The sequence below is a fragment of the Rosa chinensis genome, chromosome 5 (genome assembly GCF_002994745.2).
Source record: "Rosa chinensis cultivar Old Blush chromosome 5, RchiOBHm-V2, whole genome shotgun sequence".
In the NCBI taxonomy this organism is placed as follows: Eukaryota; Viridiplantae; Streptophyta; class Magnoliopsida; order Rosales; family Rosaceae; genus Rosa; species Rosa chinensis.
In genome coordinates this window covers 75,590,411-75,608,345 of record NC_037092.1, presented here as the reverse complement: position 1 = coordinate 75,608,345, position 17,935 = coordinate 75,590,411, and the positions used below count along the sequence as shown (strand labels likewise).

At 42.8% G+C, this 17,935-nt stretch overlaps 1 protein-coding gene across 1 annotated transcript; it reads left to right on the top strand.

Moving 5' to 3' along the window:
- Positions 1-14,752: 14,752 nt before the first annotated feature.
- On the top strand, positions 14,753-15,907 carry LOC112164079. Its single transcript, XM_024300319.1, has one exon. It carries the CDS (start codon positions 14,753-14,755, stop codon positions 15,905-15,907), a length of 1,155 nt encoding a protein of 384 aa, XP_024156087.1.
- The last annotated feature ends 2,028 nt before the right edge of the window (positions 15,908-17,935 follow it).

Sequence of the window (17,935 nt, the reverse complement as noted above, 5' to 3'; positions counted from 1 at the left end):
GAAGAAGAAGTTGGAAGAGGTGATGAATATGAAGGGGTTGAGTTTGCGGTGGAGGAGTCTCCTGAGAAGGTTAATATTGTGTTGCAGAGGATCTTATTATCTCCTAAGGAAGATGGGCAGCGGCGCAATATTTTCAGATCACTTTGTTCCATTAATAACAAAGTGTGCAATTTAATTGTGGATAATGGGAGCTGCGAAAATTTCATAGCCAGGAAGTTGGTGGAGTATTTGCAGTTGCCTACGCAGCCTCATGATACACCTTATTCTCTGGGGTGGGTCAAGAAAGGTCCATAAGTTCGAGTTGCTGAGTCCTGCAAAGTACGGGTATCCATTGGTAAGCATTATAAAGATGAAGTTCTATGTGATATTATTGATATGGATACTTGTCATATTTTATTTGGGCGACCTTGGCAATTTGATGTGGATGTGACGTACAAAGGCAGAGATAATGTGATGATGTTTATGTGGAATAGTCATAAAATTGCCATGGCTCCTATTTATCAATTTGAGAGATTTGGTGTAAAGAAAGGGGAGAGTTTTCTAACCTTGTCTAGCAGTGAAATCGAGATGGAGGAAGCCTTTAAAGAATCTGAAGTTATTTGTCCAGTGGTGATTAAAGGGTTGTTGACTGCAGAAAAGGAAGATATGGTGATTCCTACGGAAGTGAGAATATGTTAAGAGAGTTTGAAGAGCTGATTTCAGATGAGTTGCCCAATGAGTAACCACCTATGAGGGACATTCAACATTAGATTGATTTGGTTCCCGGAGCTAGTTTACCGAATCTGCCCTATTACCGCATGAGTCCTAAAGAGAACGAGATTTTGAGGGAGCAGATTGAAGACTTGCTGAAGAAAGGGTTCATTCGTGAAAGTATGAGTCCTTGTGCAGTTCTAGTCCTCCTTGTTCCTAAGAAGGGTAATCAATGGAGGATGTGTGTTGATAGTAGGGCTATAAATAAGATCACTGTGAAGTACAGGTTTCCTATCCCTTGTTTGAAGGACATGCTTGATGAGCTGGAGGGTTCCAAGGTGTTTACCAAGATAGATCTTCGAAGTGGTTACCATCAGATTCGAATCAAGCCAAGGGATGAGTGGAAGACAGCCTTTAAGAACAAGGATGGCTTATATGAGTGGATGGTGATGCCATTCGGGATGTCTAATGCACCTAGCACCTTTATGAGGGTCATGAACCAGGTTCTTCGTCCTTTTATTGGTTCTTTTGTTGTGGTGTATTTTGATGATATATTGATATATAGTAGAACCAAAGAAGAACATCTGGTTCATTTGAGGCAGGTTTTAGGAGCCTTACAGGAAAATAAACTGTACATTAACCTGAAAAAGTGTACTTTCTGCACTAGTAAGCTGTTGTTTCTGGGTTTTGTGGTTGGAGAGGAAGGCATTTAGGTTGATGAAGAGAAGGTACGAGCTATAAGAGAATGTCCAGCTCCAAAAACAGTTTCTGAAGTGCGGAGGTTTCATGGTTTAGCTGCTTTCTACAGGAGATTTGTGAGGAATTTCAGTACCATTACTGTTCCTGTTACTGAATGTTTGAAGAAAGGCAAATTCCAGTGGGGAGAGCAAGAGAAGAGCTTTGCCTTAATCAAGGAGAAACTCTGTACTGCACCAGTTCTTGCTCTTCCCAATTTCGACAAGGTGTTTGAGGTGGAATGTGATGCTAGTGGCGTGGGAGTAGGTGCTGTGTTGTCACAAGAAAAGAGACCAGTAGCGTTCTTTAGTGAAAAGCTAAGTGAAGCTTGACAAAAGTGGAGTACTTATGATCAGGAATTTTATGCAGTGTTCCGAGCATTGAAGCAATGGGAGCACTACTTTATTCAGAGAGAGTTTGTATTGTTCACTGATCATCATGCCTTGAAGTACCTAAATAGCCAGAGAACTGTGAACAAGATGCATGCAAGATGGGTGAGTTTTCTGTAGAAATTTCCTTTTGTAATTCAGTATAAATCTGGTACTCTTAATAGGGTGGCAGATGCTTTCAGTAGGAGAGCTTCCTTGCTGGTCACTCTAGCTCAGGAGATTGTGGATTTTGATCTCTTGAGAGAATTGTATGAGGAAGACGTTGATTTTAAGGAGATTTGGGCCAAGTGTAGTAGCAATCATGCAGTTGCAGATTTCCATGTGAATGATGGTTATTTATTCAAGGGGAATCGGCTATGTATTCCCAGTTCCTCATTGAGGGAGAAATTGATTAGAGATTTGCATGGAGGGGGTTTGAGTGGGCACTTGGGCCCGTGACAAAACTATTGCTAGCCTTGACGAGAGGTATTTCTGGCCGCAGCTGAAGAAGGATGTAGGATCTATTGTGAGGAAGTGCTACACCTGCCAGGTTTCCAAAGGTCAGTCCCAAAATACAAGTCTTTATCTACCTTTTCCTGTTCCTAAAGATATTTGGCAGGATCTTGCTATGGACTTTGTGTTGGGATTACCCCGTACCCAAAGGGGTGTGGATTCTGTGTTTGTGGTAGTTGACAGGTTCTCCAAGATGGCGCACTTTATAGCTTGTAAGAAGAATGTTGATGCGTCCAATATAGCCAAACTGTATTTTAGGGAGGTGGTTCGTTTACATGGAGTGACCAAGTCCATTACTTCTGATAGAGACACGAAGTTTCTTAGTCACTTCTGGATTACATTGTGGAGAATGTTTGGAACAGCTTTGAATCGTAGCAGCACAGCTCATCCTTAAATTAATGGGCAGACAGAGGTTACTAACAGAACTTTGGATAACATGGTTCGGAGTGTTTGTGGAGATAGGCCCAAACAGTGGGATTATGCTTTACCACAGGTGAAGTTTGCTTATAACAGTGTTGTGCATGGTGCAACAGGGAAGTCACCATTCTCATTAGTTTATACTGTTGTTCCTCGACATGTGGTTGATTTGGTGAAGCTTCCTAAAGTTTTTGGTGTTAGTACTGCTGCTGAGGATATGGCTAGAGATGTGCAGGTTGTTAGAGAAGAAGTTAAGGCCAAGCTGGAAAAAACTAATGCCAAGTATAAAGTTACAGCTGACAAGCATCGAAGAGTTAAAGTGTTCTAAGAGGGTGATGACGTGATGGTGTTTCTGAGGAAGGAGAGATTTCCTGTAGGTACCTACAATAAGCTTAAGCCCAGAAAATATGGTCCTTTTAAGGTGCTGACAAAGATCAACGACAATGCTTATGTTGTTGCCCTTCCTGATTCCATGGGCATTTCTAACACCTTTAATGTGGCTGATCTGCATGAGTTTCGTGAAGATGAGATTCTTTATTTCTAAATCCCGTGAGATTCTTTATCTTCGGAGGTGGAGAAGACTGATGCAGAACGGATGGCAGCCCAATTTGAAGAGCAGTTTGATCGTGCAAAAGGAGGAAAAAGAAAAGTTACTAGTAGCTACGCCACAGCTCGGTGTCTGATTGGAGCATGCCATAGCTTTCTAGAAAGGGAATCGCGCTAGGAACAAAACTCGTCACTATGCAACGACGTGTGGGCTTTTTCTGGCTTTCGGAGTCGTTTAGGGCCTCAAAACTGCAATTTACTGTTTTTTCGAAATTTCGATTTCCTAGTTTTTTTTTGGTTTGTTTTATTTTTTCCCGTGGGATTTAGGGTTTCATTGTTAGTCGTCCTAGGGTTTCTTTCCTCATATATAAGCAACCTTAAACAACTGCAGAACTATCTTTTATCATATTTTCAATCAAATTGAGATTTATCTCTTTTATCTCTGATGGACTCTAGAACCTTTTATTTTTAGGTTTATTGCTTGTAAACCTAGGTGATCTTTCCGACTGCGTCAGCTCTCTTTTCGAATGTGGACGAGCACTCCATATCCAGGTAGGGTGAGCTGTCCCTTCCTTGTTAGAGGCTTTTCGATATATGTGGAATGCTATACTAAGATAGTATGTTGCCTGCAAGTGCGCTTTTGGTTGTTCATTAGTCGATGCCTCGTGATATCTGTGTTTCCATAACTGATAAATGTTTATTGCGAAAACCGAGGCTAGACTTGCATGTTGAGATACGGTACCCATCCTATATTTGTACTTGTGACTTGAAAGTGAATGGGACCTAGATGAGTAGATTCCTAGGGATCCCACGGTGTCGATAACCGTGAACCTCCGGAGGGGGCTGTGCTCCTATGTTTGTCGAGGAAAGGTAAGTATAGACAGTGAACCAGTCATAGGAGACTCAGAGCTAGGAAATGGACACTTTTGCTACATGTAGTCACGGGAACTATAGAGTAGTTGGCCTGTTCTCGAAGGATGACGAACCAGGTCGGTCACCGATTTGTTTGAGTTTAGCCGGCAGGTAAGTATCTCGGAGCTCCAAATTGTGTGAAGCATACTGCATATGCTTTATAAAAGAAATAAATGTTTGTGGTTGCCTCTTTTTAAAGTATTTTTGATAAACGTGCACAATATTATGTAGTAAATATTTTCGATTATTATTATTATCTTTCAAACCTAGCATGGTCGGGTCGGCCCCTACTGGGCATGCGAGGACGAAAGCTCACCCCTACAACAGTATGCAGGTTTCGAGTACGTGGTCGGGGGGGGAGCATACAGAGGAGGCACATGGTTCGGCTTGGCGCATTTCTCTTTGACTTTATCAAGAAATGGTTTTGGTCCTTTACCGGATTTTGAAGTAACTTGTTTATTTACTTTCTAACAAATTTACTTGTTTATTTATTTCCTACTCGTTTACAAAATCTCGGGAGACCCGCAACCCTAGGGCGTGTCTCTCATACTTGTATTTACTTAGTGATTTGTCATTTTCTGAATTGGGCTCCTATTGCAAGCCCAAAACTCTTAGCCCATTTCAAATTCCGCTTTTGAAAATGTGTTGTTTGGTTGCAAGAACGATTTGTCCAAGAAAGTGTTTTGTAAACCAACAGTTTGTACCCAAAAGGCCTTGCGATTTCGAGTTGATGAGTTATCGGGATATCATTCGTGACATGTCGGTTTCTCATTGGCACGGGGTCGCGGCGCTGTGGGACCCCTCTCTCGGGTCACCACAGTAAAGTGGTATCAGAGCTCTAGGTTTCGAAGTACTTTGAAAATTGTTTTTGCAAAACTAGCAACCCTTTTCAAATTTTTCAAGTGTCGAATTTGGTTGAGCAAAACACTCGGTTTTCTTGGGCATCAAAAAAATGTTTTGGCAAAAATATGTTAGGATGCTTTGAGATTACAAGGCCACGCCCTTGTATTGGTATTAGTAGGAACACCTTAACGTTTCTAAGAGTGGTCTAGAAAAGATCTTTAAAGGATTATAACTTTAGCAGCCAGTTTTCTTTACTTCAAGGAATCTTTGATTGCTTTGAAGTCAAAAACGCTACGAATTTCGGAACGTGGACAAGTCGGTAGCACACTCTTGAAAGGCAACTTTGATTACATGGTTACAATGAAGTTGAAATGGTAACGTCAAGGAGTATTTGAAAATTCGAAAGTTGAATTAATGCCTCCTATAGGGATGTGGAGAAAGGTGATCAGTGTGCCATGTAGAATTACATATTGTGGCTTCGCCATCAAGAAAAGGAAAAGTCGAGAAAGGTTTGAACACAAATACTTATGGGCAATCGGCGAGCTCATGAGTCTATTATTGGGACAATCATTCCAAAGGTTTCGTTACCTTAAAAGATTGAAGTTCGAGTTAGTTTCCTCTTGATTACGGTGATTAGCGTGGATGAACCTAAAGCTTCAGTTCGCTACCTTGGTATGGAATTCGTTTGAAGAGGTACACCATAATCAAGAAACTAGGTACGATCCTTTGTTGACTCAAATCGATAGAAGAAATCGCAAGTCAACCGTAGCTCTCCCGGATCGATGTATCTCCTAGTTTTGCTTGGGGAGAAATCCACTACATCGGGATTTGAGGCATGATAAGGTAAAAGACGAGTACGAGTTCGAGAATCTAGGTGACAAATTGCGCATTTACCTCACATGTTTGCTTTTGAGACAAGGAATTCGTAACATTTCTTCCACACCAGGAGTTTACACTAACTATTTTACTTTCTCGCCTCTTACTACAAAAGTTGATTTTCGTCTCTTGCATTACTCAAAATGTTTTCCTCATAAGTCAAGAGACTACACCTCAAACAATCGAGTTTTCCTTACTAAAACGTTTTGTTTTACGAAGCTTGAACAATTTTAGGTTCTTTAGAAGTTTTACAACCTAGACTTTGAAAACAAACTCAAAACTACCTTCAAGGCTGTTTCAGCAAAATGCATTTGAAATTATTCCCTTACCTACCAAAAAGTTCTTGCCAACAACTCTTGTTCGAAAAGTAGGAAAGTTGAAAATTTCCCTAATCCATTTTCAAGCAAAAATTAAAATTATGAGAATTTTACTGTTTTGTCCCTGTAGCTACTTGAAATGTAGACCTCTACTACTTTTAAATTTCTGAGATTTTACGACGGTCTCAGTCAGTATCTCTAGATTGGATCTAGGGATCTTGATTTGGTTGAAATTGTTTATCCAAAAAATTCCAGTCGTGAAACCATTCAAAATTATTTTCCAACTTCTTGGAAACTGGGAAATGTTAAAGTCGTTGTGATTTTCTTTTCTCTTTGGTTATTCTTTTTATGTAAAACTGGTGGTTGGAAGAATGTTAGTTCACCTTCGAATATACTCAGGACACCCACTTTGAAAGTAAAGGACTACTTTAGAGGAAAATATATAGAAATTACTTTTTCTTGTTGTCGGACGAGGACACAAGAAAATAAAGTGCTTGTAATCGATTCAACTGTTTTGGATTAACCAAAAATTGCAAGGAGCGCTTATGACTTGATTTTTGAGTTTTGACATCAAACGAGTTCGTATGATGAAAATGATAGTTCAAGGTTGAGACCGTGAATGGAAATGCTACGAACTTTACAAATTCCAAGGAGTCAACTTCGATTGGTGACCCACGAATTTCGTTGAGCATTATCAAAAAGTATTGTTGCAACTTGATGCCTTGAGCATTGGGCGGTTTGTTCGCTCAATACCTAGTGACCCATTGATTGGTGTCTCATGACGTGCAGTAGATACCTAGTTGTCGCAATTTCACAATGTGACATCAAGTCTATTGAATTGTGTGCTTGGTTTCGACATCATATGTACAAGCTGCCACAATTGTTTGGTCATGGAGTAAACAGTATCTACTAAGCTACGAATAAGGGTGTATGAGGTTTGACAACCAAAATCGTTGATAACTACAAGGCTGACGTCAGTGATGACATCGTTGACTTATCATTCGTAGTGACGTTCTACGAAACTTATTTTAGACATGCAAAGAAAGCTTTGCTTCCTTTCTTGGTTGCTACTCATATGTGAGGCTCAAATTCCCGAGTAATTTTCTACTCTCGTTACATGGGAATTGAGTGTAGACGTCAATTTGTTTTAAGTGATTTTAAAAAGTAAGCCATTATTGCATGGTTGCAACGAAGTTACTATCCAGCGAGTTATTTATCGAAAAGAATCATTATTCATGGTGAGAAGTGTATCCTATGGAAAGTATAATAGGAACACTTGGTGAAGTGATAAAGATAGCCCCGAAATTGGGATACGTAGCTAACGGAAGCACAAAATGTGAAAGTTTTATGAATGTTTTTATGTTGCGTAACTTGATGCGTGATGGGGTACTCCACGCGAATTGTTTACAAGTAAAGCTTGGGAAATTTTTACACTAATGTGTTGGTCATCTACTTGCGGAAACGAGGTTGATAAGTGGATTTACTACTGCTTTGCAGTATGTTGTTATTGAGATTAGTGGGCGACTAAATGTTAGTCCCCGATTTGTCTTAAGGCTCTTTGAATTTTTCAGAAATGCTGAAGTGATAATGTCTTTGTATATGGCATTGAGCTCAGAGGAGTTGGGTGAGACTATGAAATCAAATGTGTGACATACACGTACAATGTGATTGAGGAAAATCGCAATTTACAAAAACCAAATGGTTAGAGAGTTTGATGAGGTCATCCCAATAAGTGAAGTAACATGAACCATGTGAAAGGTAATGGTTCAAAAAGTATCAGAGGAAGGTAAAACTGTGTCTTGTGCACACTCGAGTCCGAGGTGAAAAGAAGTAACCTCTCTCATTCATGCATCGGGCAAATTTCGAGGACGAAATTTATTTTAAGGGGGGTGGAGTGTGAGCCCCCGAACATTTTTGTTTAATTTTTTTAAGGTTATTTTTTTCTCCAATAAGATTTTTTTTTCACAAGGTCACTCAAGTGAAGGAGTTGAGTTCGAAGATTTCTTTGGTGACGAGATTCTTTAATTCGGGCCATGTGATTTAAGTTTGGGCCAATGTTCTTTTATTTGGGCCTAAATTATTACTAGAATTTATCGAGACAAATTGTCGAAGTAAATTGGAATAGGATACGAATTGGGTTGTAGCGAATTTGAATATTGAGTCTGTTAGAGAAATTGTTGGTGAAAAACGAATACAAGTTACGAGCCCGAAAACCCGAAAGCGATCAGCGTGGAGTATTACGTAATTTGACGTGAGGGCAAATTTGACATTTCTCACGCGCTAGTATAAATAGAAAGTTGGCAAGGGAAAACCCTAGATTCCCATTCTCTCCCTCTCTCCTCTCTCGGCTGCATCTCTCTCTTTCTCCCCCGACCTCACTCTCTCGTCCTCCATCTCTGCCTTCGCCAGAATCATAGAGTCCGGCCACCACCTCTCGTCAATGCTACCACCAACGGAACCACAATCCAAATCTGACCAAATCCCCTCGAAGCCCGGCATCGACCCTAACCTCTCGCTTCCGCTCTCCTTCTCTCTGCCACCACCGGAGACTCCAGTTCCGGCCACCATGTCACCACACAGTCTCCACCCTTCGAACTAGCATCCAAATCCGATCAAAGCCCAGCCATTTTCGCCGCAGATCGAGAACCCAGAACCGTCGTAGCATGCACGCCTGGAAAACGAAGACACTACGAAGTCTGTGTTCACCGACTTCCGGCCGTCACTTCAACCCACCAACGATGCTTGGAGAGCGCCGACCATCAAGCCACGAACATCCCATCACCGATCAACGACGCACGACGCCACACGAGCATCGTCAGAGCTCGAGGCTCTGCATGCCTCTGTTCTCCAATCTCCCTTCCGAAACGAGCTAAATCACATCCGTAAACGGAACCCCCGCCTCACTACTCACCTATTCATCAAGCCACGAACATCCCATCACCGATCAACGACGCACGACGCCGCACGAGCATCGTCGGAGCTCGAGGCTATGCATGCCTCCGTTCTCCAATCTCCCTTCCGAAATGAGCTAAATCACATCCGTAAACGGAACCCCCACCTCACTACTCACCTATTCCCGAGACCTTAACCTCCGACTCCGACCAAAGCTGCCTCACGCGCTACACGCGCCACCGCTGGTGCATCGACCACTGTAGCTCCGCCACTCATGAACGTCGGATCTTCGTACAGTCACGATTAGGTAATTGTCGTACCCCTCTTTTCGATTAAACATCCAATTTCGATGTGGACTGAAAACCCTAATTTTGGATTGTTTAATTTGGAGGACTGCGTTTCTGGAAGTTTTGGGGAAAGAGAAGACTGCTGGGTCAGTTTCAATTGAAACTGGAAAAGGTAAGAGCCATGTACAGGTTCTGTTTTGGGATACCGAAATGGTCAGGATTTGGTTATTAATGATCTGGTATTTGTTAGGTGTTTACACGACTATGGATGGTGGATTGCAGCATTTGGAATTAGCTCTCAGTTTGGAAAAGAAGAATTGGTAAGGGTCTGGGTTTTGAATCTGCTGTTTGGTGAAACTATTGTGGTTGTAATCTGTTGTTTGATAGATGAATGAGTGTGGTTAATGTGTGAAATTATTGGTAGCAGATATGTGACTCGGTTAAGTTTTGGTGTTGTGACTCACGATTGAAATTGTAGAAATGGGTAATAAGAGTAAGTTAATTGTGGGTTGTTGAGCATGATGTTGAATGGTTGGAAAATGGATTAAATGGATTAAATGAAGGTAAATTTAAAGTGACATTTTGGGTCAAAGGCACAAACAGTTTGGAAATTGAGATTGGATCAATTTTACGACGTAAACTAAATGTTGTGATTGATGTTATTATTGAGAAGCTATTGATAAAGAAAATGGTGGTTTTCATATGCTTAAGTTACTCTATTAAAGTTAAGGAAACAAAAACAATGAAAGTATTCTCTTAGTTATCATATCCCGGAATGAACTTATTAGTTATCATATCCCGGAATGAACTTAGTAAACAAAATCATTCGGGAATGAACTTAGTAAACAAAATCATTCGGGAATGGTAGTTGTGCTTTATTTTCTTAAAGTAAAAGTGCTAAACAAAAGAAGGTGAAAGTGCCAAGTATGATCACCATATCCCAAGTGATTCAAATGTTACATCGATCATTTGGATTATTTGGGGAATGGTAAGAGTGATTGTTACTAAAAGAAAGGATGGGTAGACAATATATTTAACCCGAACCATATTATTGAAAGAGGTATGATCACCATATCCCAAATGAGCTTACTATTCTAAGTGAGTTGTTGGGGAATGGTTTTTGATAATTATCGTTCATGGGTTATTTGGTGAATTTTAAAGTGAGTTATGAATTAATTACTTATCGGATTTAGTTTTTGTTAAAGGACTCGAGCGTGTGCGTTTGGATTTGGACAAATGATAGAAAGTCGGGAACGAACCCGAATGTGGACGAGCACTCCATATCCAAGTAGAGTGAGCTGTCCCTTCCTTGTTAGAGGCTTATCAATATATGTGGAATGCTATACTAAGATAGTATGTTTCCTGCAAGTGCGCTTTTGGTTGTTCATTAGTCGATGCCTCGTGATATCCGTGTTTCCATAACTAATAAATGTTTATTGCGAAAACCGAGGCTAGACTTGCATGTTGAGATACTATACCCATCCTATATTTGTACTTGTGACCTGAAAGTGAATGAGACCTAGACGCGTAGATTCCTAGGGATCCCACGGTGTCGATAACCGTGAACCTCTGGAGGGGGCTGTGCTCCTATGTTTATCGAGGAAAGGTAAGTACAGACAGTGAACCAGTCATAGGAGACTCAGAGCTAGGAAATGGACACTTTCGCTACATGTAGTCACGGGAACTATAGAGTAGTTGGCCTGTTCTCGAAGGATGACGAACCAGGTCGGTCACCGATTTGTTTGAGTTTAGCCGGCAGGTAAGTATCTCGGAGCTCCAAATTGTGTGAAGCATACTACATATGCTTTATAAAAGAAATAAATGTTTGTGGTTGTCTCTTTTTAAAGTATTTTCGATAAACGTGCACAATATTATGTGGTAAATATTTTTGATTATTATTATTATTATCTTTCAAACCTAGCATGGTTGGGTCGGCCCCTATTGGGCATGCGAGGACGAAAGCTCACCCCTACAACAGTATGCAGGTTTCGAGTACGTGGTCGGGGAGCATACAGAAGAGGCACATGGTTCGGCTTGGCGCATTTCTCTTTGACTTTATCAAGAAATGGTTTTGGTCTTTTACTGGATTTTGAAGTAACTTGTTTATTTACTTTCTAACAAATTTACTTGTTTATTTATTTCCTACTCGTTTACAAAATCTCAGGAGACCCGCAACCCTGGGGCGCGTCTCTCATACTTGTATTTACTTAGTGATTTGTCATTTTCCGAATTGGGCTCCTATTGCAAGCCCAAAACTCTTAGCCCATTTCAAATTCCACTTTTGAAAATGTGTTGTTTGGTTGCTAGAACTGTTTGGACCCAAAATGAGCATTTTGGCTTGACAAGGCATGTCTTGGAGAAATTGAGCCAATGTCAGTGGCTCAAGCTGTATATCATCGACAAGTTCGAAATATATATTTAGTGGCTAAATAAAGCCTACTATGGAAGCATGGAAGCATGGAAACATGAAAAGTCAACTTTAGCACATTTTCCTACTTCGGCTAGGAGAAACCGAGCTAAACAAGGAAGGAGGGGCGGCAGACTAACCAAATTAAATTGAAATGAGCTAAAACTATCCAGATTAAATCTACACTCATAGTGGAACATTTCTTATGAAGAGTGCCAGAGCTAGATTTTAGTGGAAGGCATTCAAAAAATCAGTCCAATCTTTTGCAGAAGCAAAACTGGAAAACTGGACCTGTAAGAGGTCCAGCAGCGTTTCCAGCCCAACCACTATATGAAAAGCTCTGAAATTTGACCAGGATGATCTACACTCATAGTGAAACATTTGTTATGAAGAAGTCACGGTCAAATTCGGAATGCTTGATGGAGATATAATTGAAGGAATAAAGGAGCCGAAAGTGCTTCTTTATCTCCAAAATTCATCATTCCTTAATTATCTCCAATTATGCCTCCTTACCTCCTTATCTCCGAAATTCATCATTCTTTATCTCCAATTATGCTTCCTTATCTCCAAAATTCATCATTTCTGATCTCCAATTAATGCTCCACTATCATTTGTTTAATGCTAAATGCTTTGGCATGGTAGTCTATAAATAGAGGTTACAAATTCATCACAAAAACACAGATTCACAACATCAAAACATCTCTAAGATGATCTAAGTTCTCTCTAGAGCAACCTCTCTAAGAGCAACTCCTCTCCTTCTCTTTCTCTTACCGGTGATCACACTCCTAGTCCTAGTCTTCTCAGAAGCAGACTTTCAGTGCCACCAAACCCTCTGCCAATGTTCTTCGGTCCTAGTCTCCTCGGGAGCCGACGGTAGTGCCGCAACCACAACGGTTACAGAACCAGCCAAGCAAGGGTAACGCCCTAGCAACCCAGCCAAGCTAAAGTCACGCTTTAGCAAGTTCTCCTTACTTCTTAGTAGTTCTCGCTCTGCTCGATCTACAACATTGAGTATCGATTGTGATTTTGAAGAAGCTCAGCAAAAGTCCTCACCACGAGGCACAAAGAATCCCACGACGAGGTTGGTGCTCTCCTCGTCCACAATCGCTTGAAAGAAGTCAGGTCAAGGGACAACCCCAAGGACCACACCCGAACGGTGCTGGCACGCCCGCGCAGAAAAGAGACTGTTGACCAGCTGCAACAAAATTGGAGCCAAACATTTTGGCACACTCGGTGGGACATACTGGGAGCTGTAAATCACACCACTATTAAGAAATTGAGGTTAGTAAGGGGTTGTGAATCATAACGGAATAGGTGAAGTCTCTTTTGTTAATATTGACTTAAACTCCTTATTGGTGCCTAGTTCAGGTCCCTTAAGGTTAAGGACGGTTTTTATTAACACTTGTTGAACTGTCTTCACACATATGATCTTTCTCATCTTAGTAAGTATAGCCTATGTGAAATGGTGTCTAGAAATGGGACAACGTTCATAACAGGTTATTGAATCCAGAAGTGCGTGCAAATGGGCCTAAACCACTATGTGGGAGTAGTTCATGCCAAAATGGATTCTGCCTCTTTTGTTCGCCCTCCCCCACCTGGCCATTTCAGTAAGGTTGCCCAAAGGATTTGAAAGAAAGTTTGTGTCTAGGCAACTATACTTGGACTGCAAGTCTAAACCTTGATTCACAAAATCTTATTGAATTCAGCTACTTATACAATACAGCATACTGCCAGATATTCACCATTGGGAAGTCAGACGATAACCCTTACCAAAAGGTTTACGTCAACTGCTTGAAACATAAGACCCCTAGTTATAGACCGCACACGCGTGCAGACTGTCGTGGTCTTTCAAAAGAATTAGTAATTCAAAGATTTTCTCTCCACACGCCATCAACAGAGATGACGACCGAACGAGGAGAATGTCAACAGCCGGATACTGCGGGCGAGGCAGTTCTCACCGTCGAGCCTAATGAGGCCGGAAGAGCATTTGATACCACCAGGGTGGCTGAGGACGAGGTGAGAGGGGATATTTTTGTACCCATCCCTATCCCAGAAAACGCCATCCTGGAAGCGCAACTTAACATCATGCGAAAAAACAATAGTACATTCTTGGCAAAGACGGCTAAAAGATTCGAGGAGCAGCGACGGATGTCCAACAATCTGATAACGAAAGTCAGGCTGGAGATGGAGCGCAATACGGAGCTATTGCAAGGGAATATAGACCACACGTCACGACAAGCCCAGGAGCAACATGAACAGCTCGTGACCTTGATAAATGCCCAAGCTGCGCAGACTAAGGTCATTCTCACAGAAGTCGCGGCTATTCGCAGTGAGGGATCCAATACCGCGATCCAAGTTGCCATGCAAAAAACTGAGATGGATCAGGCAAGAGATGTCCTGAATAAGGTGTTAGGGGACCCCAATGCTATTCTAGGGTCCCTCGGCCAGCCTACAGGGTTAGGTAAGTACATACCACCAAATGCTCGAGAAAAAGAAAGTGGCGGCAGTACAGCCACATCCGCTACTGATGTATCAGTTAGAGGTAAAGAAACTACTCTGGCAACGGGTGGGAAGAACAACGCCACGTCATCAGTCACGCAAGGGACCAGGACTTTGAAAATCAATGAAGGGGCCTCTGTTGGTCATAGCCTGTTTCCCCAATATGACAGCGACTGAGTTGAATACGTGCACCACGATCCACCTCCAGCAAGTCATTATGGTATCGACCGGGTTGAAAGTCCAGCGAAGGTCACCGCAGCCACAAAGGGTCAGCCAGCAGTGGGTTTTACGTAGCAGACGTCAACCCGACACAAAACGACCCATGGAGGCGGCATATCTTTGGTTAATCAGGCTTCACAGGCGCCACCGCTGATCTAGCCAGTTGATGGTATAGTGGTTCACCCACCTCCTCCTGATCCAAGATATATAAGGAGAGAGGAGGTAGAAGCAATGATCAGGGCTGCGAACCAGAGGCCTAACCTGGAGGAGGCCTACCAAGGGCCCTTCCCACCGCATATTTCACAGACACCTTATCCTAGGGGATATAAGAACATTACGTTCTCTACTTTCTCGGGAGAGGAAGTCGAAAATGCCGCGGCCCATTTGGTTAGGTTTCGAGTACAGTGTGGCCAGTACCAGAACGACGACAATCTGAAGTGTAACATCTTCGCTACTTCTTTATCGGGGTCTGCCTTCACCTGGTTCACTAAGCTACAACTGGGATCAATTGCGAGTTGGCCTGCGATGGAGAAGCTGTTCAAGGAAACCTTCGGGACTATCGAGCCGGAAGTAGATCTGGCTTCACTCACTCAGATGGCTCAGCAGCCAACTGAATCCGCTATCAGGTACCTTCAGCGCTTTCAGATCCAGAAGGGAAAGTTGAACGTAATTCTGCTGGAGAAAGAACTGGTGAAATTGGCAATCAAAGGCTTAGAGCCCCGCCAACGCAAAAAACAGCATGGAAGCATGTTCAATTCCATGGGGGAACTGATCACAGAAGTAGGAAGTTTCGAGCACTTGCTCAAGGAGATGGACGCTATGAAAAACGCCTCGAAGGGGACATATATCCCAGGGAAACGCCGAATAGTGGCTGCACTCAGCCATCAATCCAGTTCCTTTGATCCTTACTACAAGAGTGAGCAATCTAGTACAGCAGAGGCTGATGAGTCTGAAGAAGATGAGATAGCTGCCCTGGAGCTCACCGAGAAAAAGGCTTCAACGTTAAAGCAACTGAAGCTGTGCAAAGAGCCGGTGAAGCTCAAGTCGGTGGTTTTCACCAAACCAGAGTTCGCAAGTTATACATACAACGCGAACAAAGCGCATGAAATCTTAGATGAAATGATCGCCGCGAAGATGGTGAAAACCGACTTCGGCCCATTTCCCAAACCAGAGCAGCTAAGGGGGAAGAAATACTGCAAACTCCATAATATGTGGAATCATAATACAGCCGATTGTGTTAAGCTGAAGGATCAGATCCAAATCTGGTTAAATAACGGTAGTTTGCAAGTAGAGGCACCGACAACAGCAGCAGCGTTGGTGGACATAGATCCCTTCCCAGATACCGGCATCAACATGGTGGACGTGGCATGGGGTGAAAAAGATTAGCAGAATCAAAGTCCAGACCATGCGGCTAAGGATTTGAAAAGGATTGGAGACAAAGTCATGAAGCGGGAATCCAAGACTCGTTTACCCATCGTCCTATGCTCGCGGTGCAAGGAAGAATGTGACACTCAAGCCCTAGATGAGGAAACATCCCAGACTGTCCGCTTTGGATCTCTGCCGCCAATACGGTTAGCATCATCCTCTAGAAACTTCCAACCATGCAGCCCAAGAGTATACAGTGGTTCAGAAACTCTTTCTCCAAGGGACTCAAACTTATTCAAAAAGTTGAAGACAGCGAGGGAAGAAGAGCAAGTAGATAAGCGGCAAGGGGTTTTAACCAGACCTTACATTCCGCCAGTGTTGACGTCCTCCATCAAAGAAGGGAGATGGTATACACAGAAGAAGGGCAAGGCGGTGGAGATGAGCTCTTCAAGGAAGAGAAAACTCCAGCGGAGGTTTGGAGAAGCAAAGCGAACCTTGGAAGCACTAGATCAAGGACTGATCAAACCATCGCAATTACTGAAACCTCCAGAAGAGTATCAGAGACAATTGGAGGCACTGGCCTCCAAGAGATTCGTTTCCCCGCAAGTTCAGAAACAGCAGCCCAAGGTATCACACAAAGAGCAAAAGCCACGTGCCCCCAAAAGCAGCGCTCAGGAGAAGTCCCTAGTTTCCACGAGGCAAGAACCGCCGCCAGCTCGTAAAGTCAATGTTTGGCGGAGAGTATCTCGCGAAGAAAGAAATAGCGAGCCTTCCATCTTTGACAGGCTGGGAGGCAAAGACAATCGGTCCGCAATTGTGAAAAAAGTTCAAAGCTTGATGGTCGCTCTCCCAGAGGAAGTGCCAGCGGCAAAACAAATTTTTGAATCACTGAACCAGGTTTCCATGGTACAGGAGCACGAACAAGCCAAGGCGGTGATCCCTGCAGAGGAATCATTGGTTGCTTTCATGGTTAAACGGTTCAACGCCGATATCCCAGCAGATGAACCCAAGCTCAATCTTGATGATGACATGGACGAAACAGAAATGGTGGATACCTCTTGCAATATGGTTTATTTGCTCCCTACTAAGTATGCCTTACCAGTCGCTGCGCAGGAATGTGTAGAAACCGACGCGATTGGAGAACAGCAGTTGCAGATCACTTCAGCTGCAACAACGCAGGTGAAAGAAGCAGTGTTCCTTGAGACTAAAGATGCTAACAATAAGGGTTTCTTCATGAGCTTCACAAGACCCACACCCGCCATGGTGCAACACATGCGACCTTTGTATATCATAGCAGAAATGAATGGGACTAAGGTCAGCAAGATAATGGTTGATACCGGTGCGGCTGTGAATGTCATTACTACCAGAACCATGCATCTACTAGGGATCAAGAAAGAAAAGATCCAATCCACTTCCCTTACGCTAAAGAACTTCGCAGGGACTGTGACCAAAACATTGGGTTTGATTTTCCTACGAGTCAAGGTGGGTCCAGCAGAAGGGGTTTAAACTTTCTTTGTTACAGATTGCTATACGGCATATAGCGCAATTATGGGCCGCGACTGGATCCACAGGAGTTATTATGTCCCATCCACCCTTCATCAGGAGCTGATCATATGGGACAGAGTCGCGGACAAGGCAGAAATTGTAAAGCAGACCCGCGACCTTTTTCGGTGTCCGCCAACTACTTGGACGCAAGGTATTACCTAGAACCAATCTCTCTTTTACAAGTCGTTGGTATTGATGATAAGGGCCGCCCCACAGGGGTGACGACCTCTGAATTGGCACAATGGGGGCTCGCGGTCACAAAAAACGACCTCGAAAGGCCTGGATATGCGGTGCCATCTCCAAGTGCTAATTAATGGATCACGAACTCATGGAGGAAGAGGTAGAGGTCTTCCATTCTTTGTATAAGAGGCTATCCTCATACTTGGTGGAAACAGAGGCCTATGATCGAGTCACGACCTTAGAAATTGTTAATGAAGAGTTCACGGATCAAGAAGAGGAGGAAGAAGAGATTCAGCTTGCTCCAGCGGCATTGGATGACACACC

Bases quoted from the DNA above. Each gene is read 5' to 3' on its own strand.
- LOC112164079 (XM_024300319.1), top strand. From the start codon at position 14,753: ATGATCAGGGCTGCGAACCAGAGGCCTAACCTGGAGGAGGCCTACCAA.